Genomic DNA, 21,132 nt, shown 5'->3' with positions numbered 1-21,132 from the left:
TTGTATTTCCACCGATTTCAGAGTGACTGTAAGCAAGAGGTTTGAGTCCCGCCTCTTCAGTGGAGAGGTATTGCGCCTTTAGATGGCGCATTTTTTCTCAGCCCATTGAAATCCCATAGAAATTTTTCATGTAAAAAAATTAATATTAAATCAACTGTAAGTCTGATCATTCCAAAAAGATATAGCAACACTTTGGTGACCAGGGCCCAGGGCTCCGCCGAGTTTGGGGCTTGTAGCCTTAAAGCTCTAGGAGGAGTAGCGTATAGAATTTTAGTCTCAGAAGAAGTTTAATAATAATAATAAGTTTAAATAGCATAACAATATGTTGGCTTCTCCAAGCCAACATAATAATAATAACTAGAAGCTAAAGTTCGATGACAAACTTTAAATGTTGGCTTGGAGAAGCAAACCGGGCAGCCTTCGGGCAAAAGGGCCAGCCCAGAACCCTTAGAGCTCTCTGATTGAATTGTTGCTAGTAAAAATGCTATCACGAAAAGTAATACTTAGTATATTTTAGGCTAAAACAGCTTGCCATAGAGGATTTATGTGTATTTTAGGTTAAAACGGCTTGCCATACAACAAGTGTACAGCGCGTGCTTGAAAGCCACGACGCGTTGCTGTGCGGTTGAGCCTAAAAGCAGAAATAAGCAAGCATTTAAGCTGTGTAATATATTACTCTACTATTATTGTGTTTAATCGCTGGAGTGTTTGTATTTAAATACATTTAAAAGACGTGCAAATTATGTCTTTGATGCAGACGAAGACTGAGCAGTGCATTCAATGTTAGTTAGTTAAGCCTGTGAAAAAAGTCATTTGAACTCAATGTAGGTCTTTAAAATATTCTTCTATATTTATTGTGTGGAATCGCTGGAGTGTTTGTATTAAAATACCTTTAAAAGACGTGCAAATGATGTCTTTGTTAACAGACATAAATGTAGCCGTGCATCTCCTGTTAGTTAAGCCTATGAAAAAAGTCATTTGCACCCAATGCAGGTCTTTAAAATATTCTTCTATATTTATTGTGTGCAATCGCTGGAGTGTTTGTATTTACATGCCTTTAAAAGAAGTGCAGTCATGTATAATTCTCAGACGGACATCTTGGAGCTCATGTCTACACTGCTGAACACAGCGCTCTCTGTATGAAAAAAAAAAAAAAAACTCACAAACAACTGCATTTAGCTGTTGATATTTTCTAATGGGTGGAATGAATTAAATCGCTGCAATATTGTAATTTTAAAGGCGTTCTAATTCGTGCAAATTATGTCGTTCCTCTCCATGTATACTCGTTGAAGGCAATCTGTGCTTAGGGTTTTGAATAAATTCGCTCAAACAGCTGAATTCAGGTCTTGATGTGTTCTAATGGGTATTTAAAATTAAATGGCTGGAATATTGTAATTTTAAAGGTGTTATTTATATGCATTTTCCACCGAAGTCAAAGTGAAAGTGTGGGTCACAGCTTGGTAACATGTTCGTTGAAACCTATTGAATAGCTCATTTGCAGCTAATGTAGTTCTTTAAAATATTCTTTTATATTTATTGTGTTGGATCGCTGGAGTGTTTTTATTTAAATGCTTTTAAAAGACGTGCAGTCTAATTCTCAGTCGGGTAACGTTAAAGCACTGTCTTCAGCAAATGTGTGTTATACAGACGAGCTTCACGGCTCGGAGCTAAGTTAACTTTGAAATAAAACAGATCACAAAAGGCTGATTTGTTGATGTGTTCTAATGGGTATTTACAAATAAATCGCTGAAATATATTACTTTTAAAGGCGTTCTAATTCGTGCAAATTATTTTGTTTATGAGCACATACAGAGAGAGTTCGTGCTGACGGCTTGTATACTCGCTGAAGGGTGCAAGCTTTCCTTTTACAAGAACTGCTCTCAAACCACTGAATTTAGCTGTTGATGTGTTCTAATGGGTATTTAGAGTTAAATCGCTGTAATATTTAAATTTTAAAAAGCGGTATTTATTTGTATTTCCACCGATTTCAGAGTGACTGTAAGTAAGAGGTTGAGTCCCGCCTCTTCAGTGGAGAGGTATTGCGCCTTTAGATGGCGCATTTTTTCTCAGCCCATTGAAATCCCATATAAATTTTTAATGTAAAAAAATTAATATTAAATCAACTGTAAGTCTGATCATTCCAAAAAGATATAGCAACACTTTGGTGACCAGGGCCCAGGGCTCCGCCGAATTTGGGGCTTGTAGCCTTAAAGCTCTAGGAGGAGTAGCGTATAGAATTTTAGTCTCAGAAGAAGTTTAATAATAATAATAATAATAATAACTAGAAGCTAAAGTTCGATGACAAACTTTAAATGTTGGCTTGGAGAAGCAAACCGGGCAGCCTTTGGGCAAAAGGGCCAGCCCAGAACACCATAGTGGATTAATGTGTATTTTAGGTTAAAACGGCTTGCCATACTGGAATAAGTGATGAGCGCCTGCTTCAAAGCCGCGTTGCGTTGCCGTGCGGTTGAGCCGAAAAGCAGAAATAAGCAAGCATTTAAACTTTTTATTATATGACTGAACTATTATTGTGTTGAATCGCTGGAGTGTTTGTATTAAAATACCTTTTAAAGACGTGCAAATGATGTCTTTGTTAACAGACACATAAATGCAGCCGTGCATCTCATGTTAGTTAAGCCTATGAAAAACGTCATTTGCACCCAATGCAGGTCTTTAAAATATTCTTCTATATTTATTGTGTTGAATCGCTGGAGTGTTTTTATTTAAATGCCTTTAAAAGACGTGCAGTCATGTATAATTCTCAGTCGGACATCTCGGAGCTCATGTCTAACACACTGCTGAATGCAGCGCTTTCTGTATGAAAAAAAAAATAGTCACAAACAACTGCATTTAGCTGTTGATATTTTCTAATGGGTGGACTGAATTAAATCGCCGCAATATTGTAATTTTAAAGGCGGTCAAATTTGTGCAAATTATGTCGTTCGTATCCATGTAAACTCGTTGAAAGCAATCTGTACGCGGTGAAGGAAATGCTTAGGGGTTTCAATAAATTCGCTCAAACAGCTGAATTCAGGTCTTGATGTGTTTGTAATGGGTATTTACAATTAAATGGCTGGAATATTGTATTTTTAAAGGCGTTATTTATATGCATTTTCCACCGAAATCAAAGTGAAAGTAAGTGTCATCTCGGTAACATGTTCGTTAGTGAAACCTATTGAACAGCTCATTTGCAGCTAATGTAGTTCTTTAAAATATTCTTGTATATTTATTGTGTTGGATCGCTGGAGTGTTTTTATTTAAATGCTTTTAAAAGACGTGCAGTCATGTATAATGCCAGTCAGGTTAGCTCCGATCCGTGAAAGCTCGTCTGTATAACACATTTGCTGAAGACAGTGCTTTAACTTTGAAATAAAACAGATCACAAAAGGCTGATTTGTTGATGTGTTCTAATGGGTATTTACAAACAAATCGCTGAAATATATTTATTTTAAAGGCGTTCTAATTCGTGCAATTTATGTTGTTTGTGAGCACATACAGAGAGAGTTCGTGCTGACGGCTTGTATACTCGCTGAAGGGTGCAAGCTTTCCTTTTACAAGAACTGCTCTCAAACCACTGAATTTAGCTGTTGATGTGTTCTAATGGGTATTTAGAGTTAAATCGCTGTAATATTTAAATTTTAAAAAGCGGTATTTGTATTTCCACCGATTTCAGAGTGACTGTAAGCAAGAGGTTTGAGTCCCGCCTCTTCAGTGGAGAGGTATTGCGCCTTTAGATGGCGCATTTTTTCTCAGCCCATTGAAATCCCATAGAAATTTTTCATGTAAAAAAATTAATATTAAATCAACTGTAAGTCTGATCATTCCAAAAAGATATAGCAACACTTTGGTGACCAGGGCCCAGGGCTCCGCCGAGTTTGGGGCTTGTAGCCTTAAAGCTCTAGGAGGAGTAGCGTATAGAATTTTAGTCTCAGAAGAAGTTTAATAATAATAATAAGTTTAAATAGCATAACAATATGTTGGCTTCTCCAAGCCAACATAATAATAAGTTTAAATAGCATAACAATATGTTGGCTTCTCCAAGCCAACATAATAATAATAATAAGTTTAAATAGCATAACAGTATGTTGGCTCTCCAAGCCAACATAATAATAATAAGTTTAAATAGCATAACAGTATGTTGGCTCTCCAAGCCAACATAATAATAATAATAATAATAATAAGTTTAAATAGCATAACAATATGTTGGCTTCTCCAAGCCAACATAATAATAATAATAAGTTTAAATAGCATAACAGTATGTTGGCTCTCCAAGCCAACATAATAATAATAAGTTTAAATAGCATAACAGTATGTTGGCTCTCCAAGCCAACATAATAAGTTTAAATAGCATAACAGTATGTTGGCTCTCCAAGCCAACATAATAATAAGTTTAAATAGCATAACAGTATGTTGGCTCTCCAAGCCAACATAATAATAATAAGTTTAAATAGCATAACAGTATGTTGGCTCTCCAAGCCAACATAATAATAATAATAAGTTTAAATAGCATAACAATATGTTGGCTTCTCCAAGCCAACATAATAAGTTTAAATAGCATAACAATATGTTGGCTTCTCCAAGCCAACATAATAATAATAATAAGTTTAAATAGCATAACAGTATGTTGGCTCTCCAAGCCAACATAAGTTTAAATAGCATAACAGTATGTTGGCTCTCCAAGCCAACATAATAATAATAATAATAATAATAATAATAATAATAATAATAAGTTTAAATAGCATAACAATATGTTGGCTTCTCCAAGCCAACATAATAATAAGTTTAAATAGCATAACAATATGTTGGCTTCTCCAAGCCAACATAATAATAATAATAAGTTTAAATAGCATAACAGTATGTTGGCTCTCCAAGCCAACATAATAAGTTTAAATAGCATAACAATATGTTGGCAAATAATAATAAGTTTAAATAGCATAACAATATGTTGGCTTCTCCAAGCCAACATAATAATAATAATAATAATAATAATAATAATAATAAGTTTAAATAGCATAACAATATGTTGGCTTCTCCAAGCCAACATAATAAGTTTAAATAGCATAACAATATGTTGGCTTCTCCAAGCCAACATAATAAGTTTAAATAGCATAACAGTATCTTGGCTCTCCAAGCCAACATAATAATAATAATAATAATAATAAGTTTAAATAGCATAACAATATGTTGGCTTCTCCAAGCCAACATAATAAGTTTAAATAGGATTTCAGTAAGTTGGCTTTCCCAAGCCAACTTAATTAATTGATTCAGATGATTAGGTTAATAGCTCGTTTAGAGAACCTTTTCATGATATGCCAATATTAAAACAATAAAAGGCTTGAACTACTTCAGTTGTGTTGTAATGAATCTAAAATATATGAAAGTCTAATGTTTATCAGTTCATTACAGAAAATAATGAACTTTATCACAATATGCTAATTTTTTGAGAAGGACCAGTATAAGGATCAATGCCAAGGGCTGATATGTAAAAAACTACACACACTGTAAAAGCATTTCAGTTTAATTTACATTTAGGTTACATCCATAAATCCAATGCCCACATTTGAGTACCGGCTGAAATGCAGTTGACAAAATGCAATACTGTTTACATAAGTTAATATCTACTGTCCTTGATGACAACACATACTTGCAAAAACTGAAAGGGGAAAAATATTAACACGCTTCAATGCTATGATCTGGGAGATAAACGATGAATACATTTAATAATAATAATGATATTAAATAAACATCTTTCAGGCCATTTTGATATAAATCTCCCTAGAATAACGTAACTGCTCTAGTGACCAAAAAAAACAAAAACAAAAAACATACACACTAACCACTTAGTTTTTAAAAAAAGTGACAGTGTTCATTATTGTTCATTTGGATAATTGTTTTTATCTGCTGATAAGGCTACAAATGCATATTCATCTATAAACATCTTTTTGGAATTTAGAGCCATTCATACAGAATTATGCAGTCCATAATTATTGCTTCTTTCAAGAAGACATGATCAGTTATACTGGTCCTAAAGAAGACAATTATACCTTCCTGTAGCACTGTAGCATTCAAATTTTGAGATTATATTTATGGGAGATATATATATTTATATAAATATCCCATAATATAATGGGATATATATATGTGTGTGTGTGTGTGTGTGTGTGCGCGTGTGTGTGTGTGTGTGTGTGTGTGTGTGTGTGTGTGTGTGTGTGTGTGGAAGTGAGGTAAGAGGAGTGTCATGCTTGCTTTAAATGTAGTTACTGCTATTAATTTTTGAATGCATTCATTGAACTGTTGAGGTAAACAGTGTTTTGAGAAAAAACAAGTGCTAGAAGCACATTTGTCCTGTAGTAATGACCCACTTTAAAGAGATGTAAGATGAACAACACAACATACAGAGAAGCTGTTCTTTGGACCAGTAGTTGTTCAGTAAGGATGGAGTTTCCAGCACCAAATCTTTCTAGACAGCAGCTTCTTCTCAGTGCTGAAGATGTCATTGATTCTGCTTCTTTGAGAGGTACCTGTTGGACAAGGAGATACAATTATTAAGGGTTGTAAAACACATTACATATTTGTCAAAAGACAAAAAATATTGCGAAGGAATGGTATTGAAGAGACAAAAAGTTTTTAAGTGTTAATTTAATCAGCCACTGGCACACAGTTCATACCTGTGTTCTTTTATTATAACTGATATATTATTATAGATTTTGTTAATATATTAGGCCCTATAGTTCTCCTAAGTATTATTGTTGTTATTGTTATTATTTTTATTTATTTATTTATACATTTATTTTTTAAGGTTTCAGAGCATGTTGGTGTCTTTAACATGCTCAAAAAAAAAAAGAAAAGAAAAAAAACTTTGCACATAGGTTGGAATTGTAGGCACGAGCAACAGCAGGAAGTGAGTCACAATTTTAACTGGCAGCATGTATGTAATTACAACTAGAGGTCGACACCAATACGGCACCGATAGTTGATTGGTGGAACTATCGCTTATCGTCAAAAATCCATGTCGATAGTTTTTCCGGGTTGCGTTCGTTGCTGAAGCGGCTGAGAAGAGGCTCCGCTGTCATTATACATATACAGTATGAGAGCGGCCTCTAGAGGCGGCATCACTGACAACACCTGCTGTTTGTTTATACACGTGATACTGCACATTGAACAGAGTGGGACACTTCAGATGCGTATATAAAACGTCTATGGCAAGCCGTTTTAGCCTAAAATATACTAAGCGTTACTCGTCGTAATAGCATTTTTACTAGTAACAATTCAATTAGAGAGCTCTATAATTAAATTTTTACTAGTAACAATGCCAATTAGAGAGCTGTCAATTTAAATTCTTACTAGTACGAATTATAATTAGAGAACTCTCTAATTCAATTATTACTAGTAACAATTCCAATTACAGAGCTCTCTAATTCAATTCTTATAGTGACAATTCCAAATAGAGAGCTCTACAAATTAATTTTTACTAATCATATGTCTCCATTGACTTCCATTAATTTTTAATTACAGAGCTCTACAACAGAATTTTTACTAGTAAGAATTGCAATTAGGGAGCTCTACAATTGAATTCTTACTAGTAACAATTACAATTAGAGAGCTCTCTAAATCAATTTTTACTAGTAATTATTCCAATTACAGAGCTCTCTAATTCAGTTTTTACTGGTAACAATTCTGATTAGAGAGCTCACTAATTTAATTATTACTAGTAAAAATACAATTACAATTCTCTCTACAATTCTATTTTTACTAGTAAAAAAAAACACATTAAAGATATGTTTAATTGCAGAGCTCTGTAATTGAATTAAAGAGCTCTCTAATTCAGTTCTAACTAGTGACAACTGAATTAGAGAGTTCTCTAAATGGAATTCTTACTAGTAAAAACTGAATTAGAGAGCTCTCGAATTAGAATTATTACTAGTAAAATTTGATTTAGAGAGCTCTGTAATTGGAATTGTTACTATTAAGAATTTAATTGTAGAGCTCTCTAATTGAAATTCTTACTAGTAAAAATTCAGTTGTAGAGCTCTGTAATTAAAAATGAATGGAAGTCAATGGAGACATATGACTAGTAAAAAATAATTTGTAGAGCTCTCTAATTGGAATTGTTACTAGTAATAATTGAATTAGAGAGCTCTCTAATTATAATTGTTACTAGTAAGAATTAAATTAGATAGCTCTCTAATTGCCATTGTTACTAGTAATAACTGAATTAGAGAGCTCTCTAATTATAATTGTTACTAGTGTTGTCACGATACTGGAATTTCTAACTTTGATACGATACCTTGAAAAATATCGATATTCGATACTATTTTCGATACCACAGAGAAAAAATATTAAGGAGGTAAATTTCTTTTTTAATTTGAAGATAAATATAGTCTAGAACATGACAATAAGGTATATGCATATGTACAGTACACTGCTACAGCCCTGTTCAGCTTCATAGCTTCATTTGAGTTTGAGCTTCATACTTTATTTGCTGTTCAAATAAACTGTTAGTGTAAGTTGTAAACTTTTTTTTTCCTTTTAGACCACACTTTTAAATTGAACTAAATTATCTAACTAATCTTAGAACATTAAGTTAATGTTAAAATATATTTGTTAACATTAGTTAACATGAATAAACAGTGAAAAAAACCTCCAAAACATTTATTAATCTTAGTTAAAAGTTAAATTATAATTTACTAATACATTAACTAATTAAAATCCAAGTTATATCTATTCATTTTTTTTATTGGACCAAAGCTAACATGATCCGTTGTATTTTTATTACCTACCGTTATCAAAGATTCAAATATTCTGTAATAAATGCATTGCTCATCGTTCATAAATGCTGGTTAATAGATTAACATTATGTGATGAACAGATTTTAATGCCGGATTCATAATCACCAATCCATGCAAGCACACATGCGTGCATCACACACGAAAACAATGCTCAGTTGCTCACTGGATAGACATTTACATTTGAATGCAGTTAAAGTATTTACTCGTCTAAGATTCCTCAATCTGATTACATTAACGATCTACAGTAAAAAAAACGGGACAACACTCATATCAGCAACAATAATAGGCAACCAAAAATCCGGGTGTCTGTCTTTCAGGTGCTTTGCGAAATTAGGGGTGTTAGCGCCTTTTGTTAGCACTGCTCTGTAGCAACTCTACATATTGGCTTGCTTGTGTACTTCGGCTTTCCATGTTCGTTTGTTTCATATCCGAAATATTTCCAGATAGCACTCCTGCTGTGTTCTTGATCAAACAAAGCCGGTCGCGGGGTGTCACCCTCGCCTTTCTGTTCGCTTGAATTTGACGAGACAGGCACTGCGGTCACGTGTGGTGTTTGTAAACTCGCCTTTGTGGGAAAGTGAAAGTGACAGCTCGGCTAGTATCGATACTTCGGGAAATTAGTATTGGTATCGTTCAGATATTTCAGTATGGATATTTATCGAAATATCAATATTTTTGACAACACTAATTGTTACTAGTAAGAATTCAATTAGAGAGCTCTCTAATATGCATTGTTACTAGTAAATATTTAATTATAGAGCTCTCTAACTGAATTATTACTAGTAAAAATGCAATTACGACGAGTAACACTTAGAATATTTTAAGCTAAAACGGCTTGCCATAGACAGTGAAGTGCATAGTAAAGTTTAATATTTTAGTGCATGTTTTTATATCATTACTTAGTAATTACTTTGTTGACTAAATGCTGCATAAGTAGAGAAAGGACAGCGTATGTTTGTTATCAAGGCTGAGAGGATGCGAACATTAGACCTAAACATGTAAGTCCAACCCAAATGTTTAATGTCATGATTGTTACCATCTATTCATATTAATGCATTTGTTAGCAAGCAAAATGCATATTTTAAGCTACTGACGTGAGAATGCAAACTGTGTTCATTCAGCTGACAGAAATCCTGCCGCATCACAGAGGTTTACAATAAATACATCATATCTGTCCTAAATCAATGCACATAAAACTTCACCTTGGGCTGGAAGACTGTGTGTATTGTGCATTTTTTTTAGCAAAAGGTTTTTCTTCCTGTGGCTTTAATAAAATATGTACGTTTCATATACAGTTGCGATCAAAATTATTCAACCCCCTTGACCTGCAAGACATTTTGCTGCAGAGAACAACATTTTGTGAAAACAATTCAACAAAGGCATCAGTACACTATTAGAGAAAGTTTATTCATACACATTTGAGTAATTTTGAGAATGTAAGTTGATGACTAATGAAAGAAAAATAAATTGTCACTAAATGTTCATGTTCAAAATTATTCAACCCCCAAAAGTAAAATCTGGTGCAGAATCTTTTATTCTTTAAAACTAGCAATAAACACTGCTTGAAAGTGTTTAGAAGCTTCTGTCACCTCTCTACTGCAATCTTGGCCCATTCCTCGCCTGAAAAAGCTTTTAGACCACTGATAATATTTAGTTTCACATTGCTACTGCTTTCTTCAAATTCAACAAAATATTTTCAATGAGAATTAAATCTGGAGACTGAACAGGCCACTCAAGAACATTCTATGACTGATCCCTGAACCAAGCTTAAGTAGATTTGGATGTGTTCTTTGGGATGACTGTCCTGCAGGAAAGACAATTGATTAATAGCTTCAGCCTTTGCACCAAAGGCATCACAACTCTTGTAAAAATGCCCTGATACTTCAAAGAATCCAGGATGTCCTTCATACAGTCATGTTTTCCACTTCCTGCTAAAGTAAAACAACCCCATAACAGGACTGATCCACCTCAATGTTTGACGATGGAGATGGTGTTCTTCTGCTTACAAGTTTTGCCTTTTTTGCACCAGACATACCGCTGATCCATGGGTCCAAAAAGTTCCAGTTTGGTCACATCACTCCAAAAAACATTCTTCCAGAACTCCACAGGTCTATCCAGATGAATTTTAGGATGTTCAAGTCGGTCTTTTTGTTCTTCTTGGTCAAGAGTGGTATTCGGCAAGATGCCACAACATGAAGGCCATACTTGTCTAGTGTTCATCTTGTGCTCTGCATTGAAATGTTTTTCCTCCTTTCGTTGGGTCATCTTGCAAGTCTTTGGCTGTACTTTGCAGGTTTTTCTCAGTTGCTCTGATCAAACATTTTATGATATTGTGTTTTTTTGTTCAACACCCTCAAAGGTTTTCTGGTGCAACACACTTTAAACTAAAGAATAATGCTGCCAGCTGTGTCTCTAGGGACTTTTAAATGTCTTGAAAATCTTCATACAGCCTTAGACTTTATAATATAATAAAACTATTTCTTCTCTATAGCTTTTGTGAGAGCTCTGTTGACTTTACCATTATTTGCTACTCAACTTCAGCACATGCATGGACTAACTATATGAATGTGTAACAGCTCAAGCTCATTCTGTTTTTAAATAGTGTTTCTAAAGGCTTTATTGTGTTTTAAGACAATTTTGTTCCCCACCATAAAAATAACTGACTAAAAAAACAGCAATGTTGAACAGGGGTTGAATAATTTTGAACATGAACATTTAGAGCCAATTTATTTTTCTTTCATTAGTCATCAACTTACATTCTCAAAATTACTCAAATGTGTATGAATAAACTTTCTCTAATAGTGTACTGATGCCTTTGTTGAATTGTTTTCACAAAATTTTGTTCTCTGCAGCAAAATGTCTTGCAGGTCAAGGGGGTTGAATAATTTTGATCGCAACTGTATACTATAGATCACACTTTCTCTTTCTGTTTACTCTGTTGTTTGGAACATCGAATTTCAAACCCATCTATGCCTCTTTTTGATCATTCTTGAAGTAAACTTATGTCTGTTTGGTGGTTAAATAAACAGTTTTAGACCGCCGCTTGAACTGAACGTGACGCGTCCGGTGTGTGATAACTGATACGAGTTCTCCTGGATGTGACACTGCACTTTTGGCCGGTGTGTGACTAAAAGATTTATCATTTTGATTAGATTTTCATCAAGTGTTCTAGAATAGAAGCAGTTAAACTGTGAGAGTATGCATACAATATCCATATGATGTCATTTCAATACTATGGCCTTTGTGTAGATGTTTAAAGATGGCCATCTTTAGCTTGAATGTTGGTAACACTTCACAATAAGAGTCCATTTGCAGCATTAACTAAGATTTATAAAAGCTGTAGAATAGAAGTATTGTTCCTTGTTAGTTTGTTAATTTTAATATTTACTGATATTTTTAAATGTTTAAGTTGCTTTCAACATGAATTAATTATGAACTAACTTTAAAGCTCAATATTAACACATTTGTTCTTTTACAAAGTATGGTTCAATCCATTTTTTTTAAATAGTAGACCACTATTTTAGTTTCCATTCAGTATCGATTTAAAAAACTATTAGTTGATTAATCGGTATCGGCCAGTGTGGTCCAACCTAGCTACTTGTCCCCTTCCCTTCACTCAAATTGCTTCAAACCAGATCAGAATAATGTCAAGAGATTACTTCATAACACTATTTTATTTGTATGTGTACACATACATATGTGTTTAAGTGTGTGCATTTGCACTGTTGATTTTAAGAGTTTAACTTCAAGTGCATGTAAACAAATCATTATCATCATATTATTATAAATAAAAAATAAAATAATAAAATAAAAACTAATGTATTTGTTTTATTTCAAGTGCTTTAAAAAAAGCACTCTACATCTCTCCACATTTCTCAAATCTCATGTGTAGCTTTCATTTTCTATTGCTGTGAATCAGTATTAAAGTAAAGTTAGTATTACAATTAAAGATTCACTTTACCTTTCCCAGTGCTTGTGATTGAGACCTGAGAAGTCATCGAGTTTAGCAATCTCTTTCAGATACAGAGACAGCTTGTAGAGTTCTTTGTCTTTCTCACGGTTTAAGTGTGCCTTCATGAACGGTCTGATCTGTGACCAATACATGAGAAAGAATAAATGTGACCATGGACCACAAAACCAGTCATAAGGTTAAATTTGACAAAACTTAGATTTATACATCATATGAAAGCTCAATAAATAAGCTTTCTATTGATGTATGGTTTATTAGGATATGACAATATTTGACTGAGATACATCTATTTGAAATCAGAAATCTGAGGATGCAAAAAAATCAAAAAGACTGAGAAAATCACCTTTAAAGTTGTCCAAATTAGGTTCTTAACAATGCATATTACAAATCAAAAATTACATTTTGATATATTTACAGTAGGAATTTTACAAAAAATCTTCATGGAACATGAACTTTACTTAATTTCTTAATGATTTTTGGCATAAAAGAAAAATAAAAAATTTTGACCCATGCAATGTATTTTTGGCTATTGCTACAAATATACCCCAGCGACTTAAGACTGGTTTTGTGGTCCAGGGTCACAAATATCTAAAACCATTCATAATACTGTTTCTAAAAAGACACAAAAATAACAGACACAATTATTTGAGACAACACTAGTGGTGGAAGAAGGGGGGGGGGGGGGTTCTCTGATGCATCAAAATGGTTTTGAAGAATTGAGTTGTTTAGACCTTCACCACAGCTAAACGTAATGCCTCCTTGCTCAGTAAAAGTACTAAGTTCTTTAAAAACTTTAATTACTGCAGAATAATACACAGAATGTAGATCAAGATTTAATTTACAATTAGATTGTGATTTCCAGAATCAGATTGGACCATAAGGTGACAGAAGATTCCCAATGAATTCCATATTTAAATAAGAAATTGTAGTGTAAACACCCACTCTAGCATACCTTCAATCCATTCTGTGGATTCATGAGAAAATTTCTTCCGATGTCATCAAACATAATTGTGTTCTTCCGGTTGTAGAACTCACTATATTTGCCCCATATGACTCCTAAAGGCTTCACCTGAAACATTATAAATACACGTTATGCACTAATGGGACACTGGGCTTTAAAAGACGATTAATATTATTTTCTAGTATTGATTTAACTGCACTACCACTATCAGATGAGAATTTGAACTACATTAAGCTTGACACTACCTTTGCACCATTACTGAACTGAACTAAATTAACGCTGAACTGACTGGAGCTAAATTATGACACTACTGCCTTCTGTAAAGCTGCTTATTGCTGAATTAAAGTCAGTTTTCCTAACTGATTAATTTCGGAACATTGACACACTTATTTAACTGAACTGAAACAAAGTTGAACTAAACTGAGCTGAATAATGACAAAACTGTTTTTTTGTGGAGCCGCTCTAGAGTTGAAATTTAATTTGTTTTATAATTGATGAATTTCACAACATTAACATTTACCTTCCCGTTTATTAATGTTGCTTTAAAACCACCTATATACCTGTATATATAAACAACCTCAATAAATGTAACTTGACAGAGACAATGATGTAATGCTGTTTTGTTTTTGTTTTTTTACAAAAAGTATGTCTGACCTCTACAACTCCTCTTTTAGGTGTGTGCACAGTGATCATAGCTGCACTGTCCAACATGAAGGTGATCTTATAGTTCGGGTTGTCCGTCACCCCCAGTTCCTAAAAACAAAAACAAAGATCCATTATTAAACAATATGTTAATGCAAGTAAATGGAGCTAAACATAACTATTTAACACAAGAGTACCATCATAACATGAGGCACATTTGAGGCTTGTGGGGAAAATTTCAGTGGAAAACCCTTTCAGCACATCAGAACATTTATATGCATTATGGTTGAAGTCTTCCAATATAATGTGGAAAACAAAATATATAAATTGACCTACTTTCATTTTTGCATCAATCCACTTCATACTTGTTGCAGCTGAAAAGAGAAACACAAGATCTGAGTTCTTGTGCTTCAGGAAAAGATTCTTGAAAACTTGATTGTCTAGATAGATACTTACACCAGATGACAATATCATAGTCCTCATATGCTGATGTAAGAAATTCATGCAAGTATGGTCTCATCAGCTCCTGGCCTGTTTCTGCACATGACTTATGATCTACATTTACATAAAAATAAAAAAAATAAATAACAATATACACTACAACACACACAGAGACATGTTATAGGAGGGTGTATTCAGTTTTGCAGCAGAACACTATTACTTTTATTAAAAAAACTATTTATTTTTCTTTGAGTAAAGCGTAATTGCTGTATTTGATGAGTTCAGAGGGGTGTACTCATTCATGCTGAGGGAAGACTCTCTGTTTAAATTAAAGTTTAACTTTAAATATAAATTTAAATCACAATTATTCACAACTTTTATAAAATAATAATAATACAATACATGTATGTTATATTTCACTGAATGGCATAAAGAGGTTAGACTCAAACATTGGGTTAGACCAATGTAACTCACTTTGCTCACTTCAGGGCACCTTTTGATGATTGAGAGACTGTTAAACGACTATCAGTTTTGTATATGATTTCAGGGTGGTTTCTTGTTCCTGTTACACTGAATGACCTCCTAAAAAAAAAAACTGCGTATCTGGGAAAAAACAAAAACAAAAACAAAAAAACAAAACAAAACAAAAAAAAACAGTCCCCTGGTTATTTCATATCTTAAAGGGGTCATAAGATGCGGTTTCATATTTTCCTTTGTTTTTGGAGTGTTACAAGCTTTTTGTGCATATATAAGATCTGTATCTGAAGTTGCAAAGATTAAGTCTCAAACCCAAAGAGATATCTTTCTAAAAGACTCAGCCATGTCTACGTCATGGTGTGGGAAGATTTGCATAACACCGCCCAAATGTATACGCAAAGGAAAAAAGCGTAACTTTTATTCTGTAGCATTGTTGCAGCCACTGCCATGTTGTGGAGACGCTGTGTGTTTCGTTGTGAAAGCCAAAGTACTTTGTTTGGCCTTGCAAATCAGTACACAACTACTGTAGAAATCAGTGGTTATGTTGTATTTACAACACTGTTCCAGCACAGTACAATGCAAATATTTGTGCATGTGCAGCTCATTTTATGGAGTACGGTTTCTTGGACCTGGGAGAGTAGCCTACAATGCTGGCTGTGAACACAATAAGGTGGGGCAATTGCAACTTTGCAAGGACAGTCTGGCGCATCTGGCTCACAGCCTGTAAGTACGTTTTCATATACTGGCTATTCAAATGCGAGTTTTGATCAGTGTATGGTAGTGCTGCTTGTTCGTCATTTCAACGATCACAAATGCAGACGTGGCGGGGCAGCGGAGGAGAAACAATAATGTACAGTATGTGGAAAATAATGTGTTTTTGAACCTCAAACCGTGTAAACACATTGCATTAAACCAAATACACAAAATAATGTTCTTTTTAGCAACATCATAACACCCCTTTAAGAAAACAAAAATGCATCATCCTTTTAAAATAACACACAGCCAATAGTATGCTTTTAACTTGGTTCTTTTGATTTTTAAATGTAATGGTACAAATCAAAATTACAAGCTGTAATAAAGGAAAATGGTGGTAAAACACCTTAAGGGAATGTTGGCCAATTCCCATTATTTGATCTAACCTTGATCTAACGTATGTGTACATTAAAGATCTTTGTATAGTATTTCATTTTAACGCTTACTATTGGCTACATCAGGTTTATTCAATTACATTTCCAAAAAGTCTAGATCCTCATTTATCAACAGCGCACAGAAAAGTTTATATATTTTGTCCTACGAATGAAATGTAAAATGTGTGAAGTATAAAAAAATCTGTATTTACCAAATGTATGCAGGCAGGTCTTACGCACACTAGTAAGTTGACACTGCTGATAAATCCCATTTGTTCTTAAGCATCATGCTCGTTCACATTCATGGTCAATTGCATTCAGAAACGCCTCCTTTCTTTTTGTAGTATCACCATTCTACCACTAGATCCTCTGTGTAAGCAAGCATGCGCAGAGTTGTGCTAATATTTACACACATTACTACATATAAGTACAAGTTGGTAGATCCCATACTTTGTGTGAAACTGTTCTTACGCACACATCTGTGTGTACACACTTTTAATAAATGAGGGCCCTGGTCTCTATATTTCCTTCACAGCAGAGGTCCAGACAAATCTAAATCTATTTTTCTAAAAAAAAAACAAATAAAATAAATAAATAAATAAACATTTAAAATAGTCAAAGATGCAGATGCTGAGGATATTTAAATATTTTATCATCTGAGCCAAATTGTATACAAATATTAAAAGGTACAACAAGATATTATCAGGTTATCTCACTCTAAAATGAGTCCCTCACGTCTGATGCATTCTCAAAACTCTGGCAATTTAATAATACATAGAATATCAAAATCAACTGTGGGCAGCAGATCATTCTCAAATACGCTTTTTAACACTATTGAAGCATAAGGAACCCTTTTTATGAGGCAGATCTTGTCAGATTTCATGGGTGATTTCAAATATGAATTTATTCATAGGCTTGTTGAACAGTTTTGGAGAATTTGATGTTTCCCCATTCAAAGAGATAGGAGCTGCACTTGCATGCCCGAGAGGCGTTTCAAAGTTGGCCGCCAAGTGAAATGACCACCCAGTGCATGTAGGTATAACGACTTTTAGTTTGTGTGCTTAGGATTTATCAAGGATTCCCTGCATTTACGACCAGCATAGCAACGGGTAATAAAATTAAAATAGTGTTCTTATTTTTTGAATAATAATTACATATTGAACATTCAACTATTTGTGCACACCCCTAGGAAAGACCAGATAAGGCTGCCCGATCTTGACTTTGCAGATGATGTACTACTATGTACTACTAGCAGAGTCACGGAAGAAGCTACAGCAACTTACTACCAGACTAGAAAGATTTCCACTTAAGATTGCTCTGCAAATCAACATCAAAAAGACCCAAGTGGTGCAAATGAGTGGGGAAGACAAAGATCTACTGATGGCAATCACCATTGACAACCAGCCACTCACTGATATAGACCAGTTCACATACTTGGGCAGTGTGATCACACAAAATGGCAACATAGAGCAGGATGTAAACCAAAACACTGGCAAGGTAGCCAATGTGTTCCAAAGGATGACCAACATCTAGATAATACCCAGCATTGGCACGTCACTCAAGATCTGCCTCTTTATTTCCATTGTGTTACCGATGGCAATCTACGCCAGTAAGATCTGGAAAAACACAGTGCACACTGCCCACAAGCTGCATTTGTTCCACCATTGGTGCCTTAGATGCATTTTCTGCATCACATACCACAACCAAGTTGTCCCTCCCTTTTTAAATCATTTTTAAATCAATTTTTAAATCATTTTACTTTTTTTAAATTCCTTGCTTTATTTATTTTTTTAATGACTATTTTAATTCATTTTATGTAAAGCACTTTGAATTACCATTGTGTATGACTTATTAACTTATTGTCATAAACCTGGTTCACTTGAATGGTCAGAGACATATATGTATAAAATTAAGATTTTTAAGAAATTGCTGCATTCTTGTTTTCTGTAGTGTTTTAGTTAAAGTATCAAACTCAAAAGTATCAAAAGCATCTACTTTGCTGCTCAGTGTTTTTGCTACTGTTGTTAAAATAACCATGAATCTGCACCTCTTCTAACGCTTTCTGTCTTTAGTGGGATAGAATCAACACACACAGAGTGGAAAAGGGCTTGAATGAAGGAAGCTGGTTCTACATTAAAAAAAAAAAATTGTAGAGAATATAACGTAGAAAGACCATTACTATAAACAACCCTGCATGCTTCTGGTGTATACAGTTCTGTTATTCTGACATGCTGCTGACTTTAAACAGTAGAAACTGTAATATGGTGCTACCGTTGTTAGTATGTTTGGCGGTCTAGTTGGATTTGAGGATGCCTGGGCTACACAGATTTACTCATAGCTACATCCATAATCAGAAATATGTGTCTAGGTTTTCAAGACTCACCAAAGAGTGTATAGTCAATATCTAGAACAAGCAATCTTTTTCCTGGTCTTGGGGTATTTAACTGTTGAACTTTATAGTCTTTTACCCGACGAGCTATCTTGGCCAAATTCTCCTCTCTGTATGAAAAGAAAACAAATATTCTCTGATGAATAGAAAGTTAAAAAAACAAACAACATTTGTTTGAACTTTTGTAACATTATAAATGTCTTTTGATAAACTTAATGCATCCTTACTGAATAAAAGTATTCATTTATTTACCAAAAAACTGACCTTAAACTTTTGAAAGTAGAATGAATGAATAAATAAATAAATAAAACATAAATAAATAACTGGGTGTCACTGGCCTATTTTCAACCTCAGTCACTTCCTCTTCAATGTCAAAGTCATTGACCACATCATCATTTTCTGGTGGAGGTGCCAAGACATCTTCCTATGAAAAGGAAACGCAAAAGTTATGAGATCTTGCGCTGTATAAAGAATTAAACCTCATTTTATGAATACAGAAAGCTTTAAAACTATATTTTATACCATACAATCTAACCATGCTTAAAAAAAAATCATTGAGTGGGGGTTTTATAATTTCATTTAACAGCTTTCATAAATTAATGATTAACTTCAATAGTATTACCTACCAGACTTTCCTCTCTGGTGCCCATCATCATAATTTTTGTATTGGGCTTCAACTTCAAGTCACCCAGTTTGATATCATCATCTGCTGGTTTACCTGACAGAATAAGCATTAAACAGCAACCTGTTACAAGTTTTTTTCACTTTGCATATTGCGTATCAGACTAGGGCTGGGCGATTAATCGAAAAATAATCGAAATCGACATTCAGAACCTATAATCGTTAAAATTTTTCCAGGAAGATTATTTCAATTACTTTCCCTTTAAAAAACACAAGCGCTCCGTTCCGTTATTCCGCCGACATGTCGATGGAGAGCTTAAACAGTATTTATACAGTAAAAAGTATTTTTACAGGATATGCAAGGGTAATTTTATTTAGAGGAGATACTGCTTATTTTCTACTTTTAATATGAAAAACATTGAAAATTATTTATTTTGTTTCCAATAGTGCAAGTTATTTATTTTCACTAATTTAAGAAAAATGTGACTTTTCCTTTTAAGCAATGCTTGCTTTAATTTCAGTTGTTCAACACTGATGTTCAATTAATAATCATAGATCGTAGATAGTGTGTTTCCTTCAATTATTTTAAAATCAAGTAATGCACCCTTCATCCAAAAATCTCTCGCTTGTAATATGTGAACATATTTACTGTACAAAACTTGTCAGTGAACTATGAGGGCAAAAAAATAATTATTATATAAATATAATTAAATATAATTTTATTAATAAATAAAATAATCGTTCATTAATCGTAATCGGGTTAAAATGTTCAATTAATCGAGATTTTGATTCTAAGCCAAATTGCCCAGCCCTATATCAGACACAGTGTCTGTTTTAAATGCCATTCACCTTTCACTTTCAATCCCAGGAGCTTCTGTCGTTCTGGGAGAACTCCTGTGAGAGATTTAATGGACTGTTTCAGATCCAATACGGTGTCCTCCTCAGACAGTGTGCTAATGGAGTACTCCTGTCCACCCCACTTGATAATAACCAAAACAGACATGCTGGTGGGCAAGCTGTGAAAGATATTTTGGGTGTGTTATTTGTTTGTTATAGGGGTGATTTTTTATATATATATTAAATTGTGTCAACTTGTCAGAAACACAATGAACACTTTAGAGTACACATACATACATACACATATATATATATATATATATATATATATATATATGTTACCTTGGCAACGCTACACCATCAGCAACAGAAGAAGTCCACTGGTCAAAACACAACAAAATAAAAAAAACGAATTTATTATTAATTATAAATTTATTATTATTTATAACTACTAGTTGATTTGTTTGTTTTGCAATTATTTTTATTATTAGCATATTGCTTTAATGAACAGGCATTAGCCTCTTAGCTTTTAACTAAAGCTTTTTTTCTCTGTGTAATGCATTAATCACATTTGATCTGAATAATCGCACCACGCCACTAACTTCTCGATTAATTTAATCCAAGCTATCTAGATATAAATAAATAAATATTAATAATTATAATAATAACAGGTCCTGTAAAGGTTTCTCACTTACATAAGATCCAGTTCATTCAAAGCTCAACTGACCGCTGCATGTACACAAGATTTGCTTTCTTCTTCTTCTCTCTGCTTATGACGGCCTGACCACTGCGACAGCTCTACCTACTGCCACCTGCTGTTAAATAGTAGATTAAATAAATTCATTTTTTGGGGAGTTTTTGTGAGTTAAATTCGCAAA

At 33.7% G+C, this 21,132-nt stretch overlaps 1 protein-coding gene across 1 annotated transcript; it reads right to left on the bottom strand.

The window, feature by feature from the left end:
• Positions 1–5,502: 5,502 nt before the first annotated feature.
• Positions 5,503–21,034, bottom strand: ublcp1 (ubiquitin-like domain containing CTD phosphatase 1). The gene is made up of 12 exons (XM_073824876.1): positions 20,950–21,034; positions 20,597–20,634; positions 20,267–20,433; positions 19,423–19,514; positions 19,135–19,220; positions 18,791–18,906; positions 14,819–14,917; positions 14,699–14,736; positions 14,375–14,473; positions 13,712–13,828; positions 12,751–12,878; positions 5,503–6,521 (listed from the first exon to the last, which is right to left on the bottom strand). Exons 3-12 carry the CDS (start codon positions 20,418–20,420, stop codon positions 6,494–6,496), a joined length of 957 nt encoding a protein of 318 aa, XP_073680977.1. The 5' UTR covers positions 20,421–20,433; positions 20,597–20,634; positions 20,950–21,034; the 3' UTR covers positions 5,503–6,493.
• Positions 21,035–21,132: the final 98 nt, after the last annotated feature.

This window comes from Garra rufa, chromosome 19, assembly GCF_049309525.1.
Source record: "Garra rufa chromosome 19, GarRuf1.0, whole genome shotgun sequence".
In the NCBI taxonomy this organism is placed as follows: Eukaryota; Metazoa; Chordata; class Actinopteri; order Cypriniformes; family Cyprinidae; genus Garra; species Garra rufa.
Note: the sequence above shows the minus strand (reverse complement) of the source record. Positions and strands in the feature narration are given on the sequence as shown.